This window comes from Schistosoma haematobium, chromosome 1 (genome assembly GCF_000699445.3).
Source record: "Schistosoma haematobium chromosome 1, whole genome shotgun sequence".
In the NCBI taxonomy this organism is placed as follows: Eukaryota; Metazoa; Platyhelminthes; class Trematoda; order Strigeidida; family Schistosomatidae; genus Schistosoma; species Schistosoma haematobium.
Genome location: NC_067196.1, coordinates 16,601,272 through 16,613,920, shown reverse-complemented (window position 1 = coordinate 16,613,920; position 12,649 = coordinate 16,601,272). Strand labels below are relative to the sequence as shown.

The 12,649-nt window shown below is 33.3% G+C and overlaps 1 protein-coding gene across 2 annotated transcripts in view; it reads left to right on the top strand.

Annotated features, from left to right (window-relative positions):
* Positions 1-12,649, top strand: part of MS3_00001227 (uncharacterized protein) — a 47,025-nt gene that overhangs the window by 19,258 nt on the left and 15,118 nt on the right. Inside the window, exons 10-19 of one of the 2 annotated variants that reach the window (XM_051208707.1) lie at positions 13-357; positions 2,103-2,245; positions 3,564-3,739; positions 3,947-4,125; positions 6,228-6,529; positions 7,354-7,548; positions 8,269-8,522; positions 9,584-9,614; positions 10,851-11,069; positions 12,409-12,627. In XM_051208707.1, the coding sequence (XP_051073266.1) occupies positions 13-357; positions 2,103-2,245; positions 3,564-3,739; positions 3,947-4,125; positions 6,228-6,529; positions 7,354-7,548; positions 8,269-8,522; positions 9,584-9,614; positions 10,851-11,069; positions 12,409-12,627 (2,063 nt within the window). Of the gene's footprint in view, positions 1-12; positions 358-2,102; positions 2,246-3,178; positions 3,740-3,946; positions 4,126-6,227; positions 6,530-7,353; positions 7,549-8,268; positions 8,523-9,583; positions 10,163-10,850; positions 11,070-12,408; positions 12,628-12,649 lie in introns of those variants that run through there. The other variant, XM_051208708.1, reaches the window with a different exon arrangement.

Here is a 12,649-nt window from a genome sequence, read left to right as displayed (position 1 = left end):
TTCCAATTCAAGGTTCCCAACGTCGAATTCAAGACTATTTGTTGTTAAATTATGCTCCAATCTGGCTTCATCTTACTTTGGATGCGTTAATAAGTTCTTCTTCGACTCAGTCTTATTCATCAGTCACGTCACACAATGCTTGCTCTACAATTATACCAGAGATTAATGACCAACCCTACCCTGAGGATAACAAAAATGTATATACAAGTTGTTTATCTAAAAAGATACATAGTTACCTTTTTGATTCTTTCAGTCTAAATAAACCACTTTTACCAATTAAACCAGCTGCTGATAATAAAAAACTAAAACAGTCGTCTCATCATACAACTAGAAACGATACAAATTCGACAAAACCAAGTAAGCTTATTTACATGACTTTAAAGAGATAAGATATTTTGATATTTGGCCTTTACATTCATTTCTTGTAAGTATTCCAATCTCATACTGTTAAGTCAAAGTGATAAACATTAACTGTGACACCTTTTCAGATTTCGTGTTTTCCAAAATAATGTACACGCTAAGAAATTCAGTGTCACTGAGGACGTAGTCTTACTACCAACTGTACAGTGTTGTAACGTCAGCAAAATGTTTCTCTTAGACAATCAGCATGTGCATTGATGCTGCCTTCCCACAATAAAAGGAGGAGATTAGAAAATATCTACTCTAAAAATGATATTTCAACTTGTTCCTCAGATATCGTCGCCGGTGTTTAGATTCAATAAGAACAGACCTAACACATCAAAAACTTATCACAAAAAAATCTTGTGTGATCAGCATCAAGCATTTATCATTTGAGCACTGTCTATAGCATTAGTCCATGCAGTCATTGACTTTTAATCTGCACCACGTTACGAAATTTGTAATTTGGATCCCTTCAATGACCGCGATCAAAAGCTAGAGACGTTGAGTGATACTTCCTAAAGTCAGTCATAATAGTTCAGTTGCATTTTCTCTCAATCTTAGATTTTTGTATCCCTTCATACGTACCTTTACATTCCTTGTCGGATGATATTCTCAATATTTGATCCTTAATCATCATCACTAGTACAATTATTTCTACTCATTTGTCATTTACCTTGTTAACCTCATTCTATTGTGTTAAGGTAGTGTGACAACTTGAACTAACGGACATTTATGTCAGGTTCAGTGTTGATTATGAATATTGTCACAGAAAATAAGTATATTTTTTGTGAGCAATATAAATCCATACATATACATTTATTGATACCTTGGTAATTTAAGCATGTAATTTGTGTATTTTGTACTCAATATTATACACATTAAATAATTAGTATAGTTAAATATTGTTCAATTTTCATTCGATTACGATGTTGTGATAAAATATTCTCTGTGATACTTTAGGGTGTTGAAACTCTTAAACTTAATCTTCAAAATCTTCATTACGAAACGTCAAGAACTAATGTTCTGAATTATTGAACTGTCAAACAATCCCAAGCTAGTACTTCAGAATTCTCATTCTACGATACTACTTTTTGTATTTCATTGAAATCATAAACCGACATTAGTTAGACCACCACTGAAAACCTAAATACTCTGGACGGCCGTTTCGTCATAAAATGGAACTCCTCAGGAGTGTACACCGGTGATCCTGCATGTAGGAATCGAATCCCATGACCTTGAGTCTCGCACGCGATCGCTTAGCCTCTGGACCACTGAGTTGGCATCCAACGGTGTTAATAGCTAACCTCAACCAATCCACGATATTGCTCACTAGAGGTAATTTTCGGAGTTCTAGTAAGAAGCCATAACCACTGGAGTTAATCCGTGTCGAATGTAAGGCAGTTACCCACCGAAGACAATATTGGGTTAGGGCTTTGATGGTTCAGTGTTTGCACTAGACCGAAGGTCTTGGGTCCGATTCCCACATGCGGGACCATGGATGCTCACTGCTGAAGAGTCCCATACTGTGACAAAATGACCTTCCAGTGCATCCAGGTTTCCAATGGTGGTCTAACGTTGATCGGTACATGATCACAATTTATATATATATATATATATATATATATATATATATATATATATAATAATTAATAAAATTTGTTAGCTTTACTGAATACTTTCTATTTGTGTAATTTTTACAGATATATTACCAAACCGTGATATCCTCTATAATCGTCATGTGATTAAACGATTTATCATATTTATTTGGATTATAGACTGTTTTAAAAGGCATATGTTAATTAAATATGATCCATGCTTATTTCGCATTAAATCTCTCATTAAAGTAAGTTATATTTTCAACTGATAATAGAATTAAAAGATCATGTTAAGAGAAAAAGATGAAATAAACAATATAAACTGTCATAAATTAATTTAATAATCAATACATTTTTATCATAAACAATTACTGTTTTTGTTTATGATAGTTTTATTTGAACATCACAAATTTATCTATAAACGTACGTAAAAAATATTCTTTAAATGATTCCCTTTAAAATAAACACTTTGTGGATTATTATCTACATAAATAATGTCTCTTTTTCAGGAAACAGTGACTCTGATAAAAGACTTCGTCCTTTATATACTTATTTTCTTCAGTCAAGTTAACATTATTTTCGACGGTTAAAATCATGAATCAATTGAAGCAGTGGATAAACGTTTCATCCTATTGTGGGACTCCTGGGTTCGAATCTTGCAAGGCGAGGTCGTGGATGCGCACTGCTGAGGGGTCGCACAATAGGACGAAATGGTCGTCCAATGCTTCCAGGTTTTCTTAAAATTATTTGTTGCGTTTTATTATTCAAACAGGCTAATTTAATGTTATGATTATCTCAGAATTCATAGTTAATAATATAATTATTTCTTTTCTTCTCTCTTTTGGTTATTGATACTTTTTTAATCTATACACTAGACATACACCTATTCACCCACCTACTGATCATTGATATCCATTTCCACATTCAAAAAACGATTTTATTCTGTGTATCAGAAAAAGTTCATGTGATCAGTTTTTGATTACCAACTTTGTCAACTTTTTTTTTAAGGTAGTGGAAAATTTCTTTCATAACTTATCCCTCCTCCTTATTCTGTTTGATGACTGCCAGTTCAGTTATTATTCAATTGAATTTTTATCCCATTTCTAATTATCAAGTTACTTCTGTAATAACTCTACTCTCTATAACTTCATGTTTTCGTTATTTTAATTGCATTGCCACAATCTCTAACTTTTTAAGTGTTATTCATAGTTTATTATACTTTGACTGCTTTCACATTCGGGTCTCATGTCAGTTCTATTTTGTAACCACACATTTTTGCATAGACATACGGTTTTAGATTCAGACCTCAATAACAATTACAACATATACTGAAGTACATGATTGGGTAATAGGATAATAATAAATGAAATGAGGTGCGGCTACTTTAGCCCCGCTACAAACCAATCAATATTTCGTTTATTTAAATATAAGAATAAAGTCACAAACTGTATATTTTGGATTGTGGTCATATACCTTCAGTTTTTTTTCAAATATAACCTTTATATGACAGTCGGTTTGTATCTTGTACGTAATTTTTAAGATTATTTTTTCTTTATCTTATTTCAGTCCTCTTCATCGCTCTTATTATCGTTTGCTCAAAATTTTCTTCATGGTGAAAATAATCTAGTTCGTCATTTAGCCTACCTAGGAGCACAAGTCACAGTAAATCAAACACCACTAGATGAATATCAATTTACTGTTGAAAACTTGGCCGTAGACTTAAGAGATGGTGTTCGTTTAGTGTGAGTTATACAATATAATTAATAGTTATTTGTATTCTTTGCTGTACTTATTGAGTTTTATTACATCCTGAATAAATACAATTTACATTTACGTATCTCCTTACTGAAATTTGACATGGTTATCTGTGTCAGAACTCATCGTTTATATTACAAATTTTGGCTCCTTAATGCATCCATCACCCCTAATGGTATTTTATTACTATTTAGAAAACTTGCTGAATTATTAATTCCTACATTGTCTACTGAGAAAGCACCTACCGTCATCAAACCAAATAGTCTCATGTCTATGGTTCGATTCCCTGCTATAAGTCGCCTTCAAAAAATACACAATGTTGGGGTTGCCCTGAAATCGTTTGAACAATATGGTCAAATATCAATGGCAGACGGTATGTCTTTATAGTTTGTTAGTTTTACCTAACTTTTCACCGTATACTTTTATGTTCATTGAGGCTTCAGACCTGGTCGTGGCTTCATCGACCATATATTCACCAGTCGTCAGGTTCTAGAACACAGGCATGCTTATCGGTGTCCGACAATGATAGTTTTTCTTGACTCTGTAGATCGAGAGGTTCTGTGGCAATGTCTGTCATTGAAAAGTGTACCTCAGAAGTACATAAACCTTGTGAAGGCCGTTTACTCGAATACCACCAGTAGAGTCAGAGCTTATGGCGAACTGTCATCTGCTTTTGCAACCTCATGTGGTGTCCATCAAGGCTGTCCACTATCTCCATTTTTGTTTAATTTCACGATAGACCTACTGTTAGAAATAACGTTCTCGTCGACTGAATTTTCGAGCATTGATCTATCAGAAGCTATACTTATCGACTTAGAATACGCAGATGACATAGTCCTGTTTGGTGGAGACACTGATAAAATGCAGTCCTATGTTAGCAACAATGCCAGGATGTTTGGGATGCGCTTCTGCCCCTCTCAATGCAAGCTGTTGCTTCAGGACTGGGCTGCGTCAATTCCTGAACTAAAGATAGGGATTGAAGTAGTTGAACGCGTTGACAACTTCACTTATCTTGGAAGTCTGATAAACCCTAATAGGTTGGTGTCTGACGAAGCCTCTTCAAGGTTTGGGTCCGCATGGCTATCGTAACCAATGGTTGGTGACTCTGGGTGACATGGCTCAGAATCGATCACAATTGCGTAGTTTTATACACTCTCTGTCTTCCTTTAAACTATGAGATTAAAATCGCTTCATGTCTTTCTTTCTACGAACTAATTCTCTCATTCTGTATTAGATCCTTACATGCAATCTTTCTTTTATATATTACCACCACTGAAGTAACTACTTCTATGAATTCGGTGTTCATCTTGTTGTGTCAATGAGGTATGGCAACTTGAACCGTTGCAATATATGTGCGTGGTCCTACATTGTAGCTGACTGACTGACTGTTCGTACATAAATAATATCACTGATTTAACTATATTACTAAAATGTCCTTCATATGTGCTGACAAACGTTCATCCTTCATCATGTATCTTTTTTCATAACAAAGTAATGTATTTATTTATCGAGTCTACTAACTTTATAAAGTTCTACCCAGTCAATAGCCTTTTCTTTGAGTTTTATAATATGTAATGGATTCGTAACTGTATAGTGCTATTATGATCCTAATATTTCCTTAGTTTAAGTTCGATAAGTTTTTTATGCAAGTTCTTATTGTATAAATAGTTCACAGCGTTGTCCTTGTTTATCGCGGTTTATAATTTAGGTATTTTAGATCCAACTACAAGCCGAGTTGTAATGCATGAATCATAATGCGATAGCGAAATATAAAGTTGATCAATAAATTTGAACGCTTTCGACCCTAAAATATAGTCATCAACCCGTCAATGGGCATATTTGGTGCCCTCACTTCAAGCTTCTTCGGGCCATCATGTCAGATGCAGCTAGTCCCTGAATACACCTCCATCATTTTATCTCCAAAATCGTCAAGAATAATTGATCTGATAGATACTCGAAATCCGCCGTACATTGTACAGTAATCGTTTCGATTGCTAGGTAGCGTCCTCCAGCCTCCCTCTGTCTACTTCGGTTTGGGCAATTGAGTAATTTCACTATCCTTCACATATAGTATGTGTCTCCAAGTGGAGTATGCGCTTCTATACCTGGTAAACAAGTTACATCTATTCATCCGTTAAGTTCCACTTAATCTTGAGCCTAACTTGGCATCCACTCATTTGAAACTATATTTCTTACGTTTAGTGTTTGACTATCACTGATATTATTTTCCAATTTTTCACTATCTTTGTACTGATGTGAAGTGTAATAACTTGGACTGACGCAAATTTATGAAAATCCTTGCTTTGTTTATAGATGAGTGACTCATAAGTGTGTCACTTAATTATTGCTACACCAACTATGTTGCTTGAAAGTGTCACTGGTGTATTTATAATAGCTACTCATTGTATTATTCTATAGTGCACCAGTTGTCTATATTTTTTACAGTTCTTTGCTTATATTTTGTTCTTACTAAAGGGAGCTTAATTGATCCTCGTGATATTGTCGATGGACATCGTGAAAAAACCCTTACATTACTTTGGTGCTTATTGTTACGTCATCAGGTTCTTGCCTTACTTGACCATTCCGCATTAGAAAATGAAATTCACACTCTTGAAACAAATATCAATTCATCTGATACAAATATGTGTGTGAACGAATTAAATCATTTAAAGTTAAATATATCTACTGACAATAATGTAAAAGACGATAAAAACCATATGGCTCACTTCAAATTACTGTACTGGGCTGCTTTAGTTTGTCATTTGTATAATGTTCCAGTAAGTTAAAGTGTGTGAACTTCCTTCCAAAATTCTTACGACTTCATAATATCTCTAGAGGTTTTCATGGTGTCTAGACAATCTGTAACCCTTTTTACTACTGTCCTTTAATTCCAATGATAATCGGGATTATTTGAATTTGATTACTAACAACTATTTTGTAAATAAGTCACTCTATTATAGTTCATAACCTCATTGATAACTATTTTGATTACTTTCTAGAGCCTACAAAAAAGTATCACCCTGTTAGTTTGTGACTTTGTTGTAACGTGAAAAAGAGCTGCTGATTGGAGGTTAGCGAATTATCGATCGGACCAAAGACGCGTAAACACGCAAGAACGTTCTAGAGTCCCGATTGGCCCCACTCCCCTGTCTAGCCCAGCCAGTTGAGTCCAGAACGCAAGTCTCAGCCTCTGAGATATGAATAATTATATTTCAGACATACTCTGTCTATATATCAATCAAACAGACCACATCGTACCATAAAATAGAAAACAATATTTGACAAGTGAAATAAACATTGACCAATAGGAAATGTCCATTTAAAGTCCAAGGACACCAGTAGACTTAACAGGATAATTATTGGGATATTTTTCTGAATTACGCAGTTAAAAGAACTGTATCTGACAGTATACGAAGCATGTTGTAGTTTGTCAACTTGGCTCGATCCATATTAGTCCTCGATTTTACGATTATTATAATTCATGGCATCTACTGAACAATCATAACATTATGCTCATTTATGATGACCACATTTTGTAATCCCATGAAATTTTTTATTTGTTTAAAACACGTGACTCTTCGTTGTATTTTCATCTTTTTAGGTTACTAGTTTAGATGAATCGTTTACCGATGGTAGAGCATTATGTTATCTGTTGCACCATTATTTACCAACTGTTTTACCTCAAGGTTTAATTCGCCAGTGTACAACGTATACTAATAATAATATATCGGTTCCACTGCCGAACCACTTACTCATACGTAACAATCTGTTCAATTTATCGTTGTTTCAAAAGAAAGTAGGTTTTCACCCTCTTTTTAATTAAGTTAAGGAAAAAAGTTATTTTATAAAGTTTATTGATTCTTGGTGTGATTTTTTTTATATAGCGAGCCATCATGTAGTTATTAATTGGTGTTTTGAAAGAGCATGTAAAGTGAACCTTGGAAATAATAAACAAGAAGCTTTAAGATTGTTCAAATCATATCCCTAATACTGGGCTAATTGCCTACTGGTAAACCCTGTCTTGTAGTCTAGTACGCAAAACTTTATTTAGTATTTTCTTGATAGCTTTCTGTCATTGTTTTTAAATTGTTTGATAACGGAAATCTAGAGAGTTGAGACATAATTAGTGACCCCATGGATCAATGCTCTGTTTCGGTCCAATCATTTTAATTTTTCTAGCTTAGTTCTATTTCATCTCGTATCGCACGTGAATGAAGATCATGACTTTCATGTGTAGCACATGAGTCAATTATCTCATTTAAACTCATGTACTAAACAACCTACTTTCTGTATATAAAATCATGTGCTTAACCTCATCATTGCCCATATGTTAATTTGAGAAGAGATGGTGAGCAGTGTTGTGGAAAAATCAGTTATTGAATACTTGTTATGCACACATGCTCTACACTTTCAACATCTACTGTTGCAAGCTAGTCAGAAAAATTATGACACGTACATTATATTCTATCTTGATGTTTTCTATTTCTGAATTATTATTTATTTCTGTATTATCCAGCTCTCAATGCTAGGTGATGTTCCACTGCTTCTTTCTACACCAATTTCATCGGCTAATTTTAGTAATATTCTTCCACCTGGATTAGTTATCACTATTTTAGCGTATCTGGCTAACAGATTAGTTGTTGGTCCTTCAGATAAATATAAATTAAATCTGCTTATTCGTGATAATGCTGCATGTATTATTCAAAATGCCTGGCGCCGTTTTCAAGATTATATTAATTTCTCTAAGTTAAAATTAATACCTTATGGAAGGTGAGTTTAAAGCTTAAAAGTTTGTTAATTGTAATTGAGGTGCAGTTTTTATTGTATTGTTCTACTGATTGTATTGATTTACTTAACATTGTCAATTTCTTGTATTTTGCACCCCATATAACTATCAATCATTCTACAGACATATTCCATATAATTTATTCATATCTTCTGGAATGATGAATCTCTCAAAACTCATTGAACTGATTACCTTGATATTTTTTGACAAATCAAAATGAAACTATATGTTTATTTGTTTGGCGTATTTTTGTAGTTCTCCTTATTATTTCCTTTTTTGACAACTGATGAAGCCGAGCCTATATACATATAATATTGTTTATCTGAAAGTTATAGATATTCATTTGTTTATTTTCATTCCATTAGTAAATAAAATAAGATTGTAATTGTACAAAACTTAAAGTTGAATAATAAGGTAGCATTTAAGGAAATCAATTGATTGTTTTTTTTTGTCTTCCTCCATTTTGACCAGTTGACTTTAAATTAATGAACTGTAAGAAAGTTATATTTGGTGTGTGTAGTTAATATAACCGAGGGGATATAATATATTAATCGAAATGAATTTTCACTGATAATACACATATCAACAATAAATATGATTTATATTCACTCAGCATCAGATCTATATACCTTACTTAGCTGCGGAATATCCGAATACAAAACCTGACTTGTACCTTTGAAGAATTAATGAAAAAAAGCCACTCTTTATATACACTTAAACAACCCAAAATTACAGTGAGAAAGAGATTACATGGTTTGTGTTGATTTGTCCAACAAAAGAACAGATCTGTAGGTTTTAATCGTTATAGATTAATCTCTACAAAATTCCTTGAACTAAACAGAATAGATTGTTCATTAATGTCCTGACTGCATAAGTCAAAATCTGAAGTTGACCAATATCTACCTGATTGAAGATGATTTATAGCTTAGACCATTCATATCAGTAGTATATGCTTAATATTTAACAGTAAGCCGATAATACATTCACACTGATACTTTGAAGATGTTACTTAATTTTCACCTGATGCCTTTCTAATTACTTTTAGGGAATGGCGTAATGAAAGAAAGAGAATCAAAGTGAGTCTATGAATTCAAAAGATGTGGTGACAAATTAATGTATTTTCTTTACATTTTCATTGAATAATAGATTTTCTTGAAGATTATGTACATATAATACACTAATATGTGGTTGTTCTTTTCTGTAGCTGGACAATATACTGTGGAATTCATTTGTGAGACATAAGTTTTCATGTAATATATTTTCATAAACAATAGGATGTCGCTTTTTCAGAATCATTACACAGTTTAATCTGTATTCACTTAATCCCGTCGATCAATCTCAAGTATCTAACACACTCGTATTAATAAATATGTGCTTTGGAATGAGGCAGTAAGCTTCACTTTACTACCATTAAAACAATTTTAAATTGTTGGATCACTGCTCTCAAAATAGTTTCATATAGTTTTGTTATGTCAGCTGAATTATATATTTTATCTTGTAACTAAATTCATAAACCTTTGGTTATTTCCTTGTGGTTAATTTGTGTTGATGCCTTTTTTGATATTCTTTTTACTGTTAGTATTAGTAGTCGTAATTTATTGTCCTTACATATTTCCGAATTCGTTAATTAATCGTTCTCATGAGATCTAAGCTGATTGTTGAATCAATAAACTTCAAACTAATGAATTTCAAAGTCTAGCTCAATTCAATTTCTTCAGTCGGATAGGAAATGTTACCTGTACATATAATCTGTGGCTTGAAATCGAAGAGTAGACATGAGTCTCTATTCAGTTCCTGAGTTATTAAAATTTGTAAAAATTACTCTTATGTGTTTTTTTTCAAATTATTTCTTAATCTTGCTAGTGCCCTTTCGCTGTTAACAGGCTTTTTTAATTTGAATTAATGAACATGTACTTATTTTCTACGTTATTTTATTTGGTACTTCTCCATTCACACTATCTAGTTGTGGCGCGTTTCAAAAGTCAACTCATGTAATATTTAAGTCTATACATCTTGTTTAGCTGTTATTGATTAAGTCATTTTATATTTCGTGATGAGTTTGGATAACTCAAAAGTTAAAGGTTGATAAAATGTGTTATAGCAATCCCTTGAAAGCTAATGGTTTTCCGGGTAACTCAAACACATCGTCAGAAGAATATGCTCGCGACTCTGTTACTAAGTGGTTATTTTTTGAAATTTTTTGACGAATCATCCATCATTATTCCAATTTGTTTCTAATATGAATGTTGCACAGGCCCTAATTACTCTGATATTTCAAACGTTATGCCCATATTTTTCTAACATCTTTTCAGGCATCCACTACTATCCAGGCATTTGTACGTGGTTATCTTGTTCGTAAACAAGTTGTACAGATCAAATCCTTGAGAAACTCTGCTGCAATAATAATACAATCTTATGTTCGTCGATTTTTAATTCGATGTTATTTTGAACGCATTCACCAATCCGCTACCTTAATCCAGAGCGCTTGGCGTGGTTACCAAGCACGCCAAAATTATACCCTATTGAAAAAGGTAATTTCTAACTTTTATTATTCGTTTATTTAGTTTATTTGCTGACATACTTTCAGACACGTCATAGTAGTGTAAACATAAACTATTGATTCGTAAATATTGAAACTGAGTGTGACTTAGTCAAAATGATCAAATAACTATTCATAGATAAATCTAGTAAATTGTTGACTGTTAAACTGTCCCAAGGAAACAATATCCAAATCTGTTTGTGATTTATTTAATCACAGTGATATTGGTTGCATGTTTTCGTGGAACTTTGAACTAGTAAAAGATAGCTATTTCTAAAGGCTTGTATTTTCCTTTTGTCGAGATCAAGGACTACAATCGATCAGTCTCTATTAGTAGACTCCCTCGATATTGCCATTTGATCATAAGTTCTTAGTAAAGTTAGGGAGTGGCTAGCAGTGAAATCCTGGACTCGAATTTCATCCCATTTGGAACTCATCACTGGGATATATAGTCGATGAACACATAATCTCAGTGGATAACGTGCCGGCGTCTGGAGCGAGTGGTACTGGGTTCGATTCTCTGAGTAAACATCAACATAAACGCATGTATATTTAGCTGATAAGTCTTAAGTAGGACGAAACGCATATCATGGATCCCACTAGTACCCATATAGAGAGATAGTGTATGTGTGCAACTGTAAAATATGAATGATGAGTGAATCAGCTTCATAATCGCTTAAGTAATCGTAAATTTACTGATCAGAAAAGACCAATGTACTATTTGTACTTTAAAGACTTTGTCCTTATTGTCTGTCTTTTACATCTCATACTTAAATGCGTATACGAAAGACCAGAGTTAAAGTTTCACATACAGCCACTGTTTCGTAGATACTGTGTGCACTTGCTAAACACTAGCCCAATCCTCTTCATGAATGAGATGTTATTGAAAAATCGAATGAGTTTACACAAACCAATGGTGTATATATACATTGTCTGTCCCTCAGATACACCAACAAAGTACGTCACTGGCTTCATCTAATAGCCTATCTCGTTCGTCATCGTTCTATCTAATGTATGACCTTGAGGACGGCTTATGAGCGAAAGCATGTTATAATTCTGAATTCCCCCAATCTATTACATTTGTTTCTTCCTTTTTGTCACCCGAATGTTGAGTCCACTGACATATACTTTGGCTATTATAACAAAAGCCGTTCACAATGGCATTTGTACTTCTATTTTGTTCACCGTAGTTTCTCTATTTATCTGTGAAATTCTTGATTATGTTATCAACAACTTATTGGCATCATGTGTTCTATAGACTTTATTACCCTCTATAATCATAAAAGTGATTTGTACCTGTTTGTTCTCTTTTTTCCACTTGAATACTATAGTCCTGTATTATGCTTCAAGCATTTTCACGTGGATTCCTAGCCCGTAGATATGTTGCACAGTTACAAGAACATCGAAACAAATCAGCAACAATAATACAATCTCATTTCCGTAGATTAACTGTTCAACGTAGCATAAAAAATTGGCATAAGTCAGCTATTCAAATTCAAAGTGCCTGGCGATGTTATCACATTCATCAACAATATATCAACTTAAAACATGTGAGTTTTTTATTCGATCATT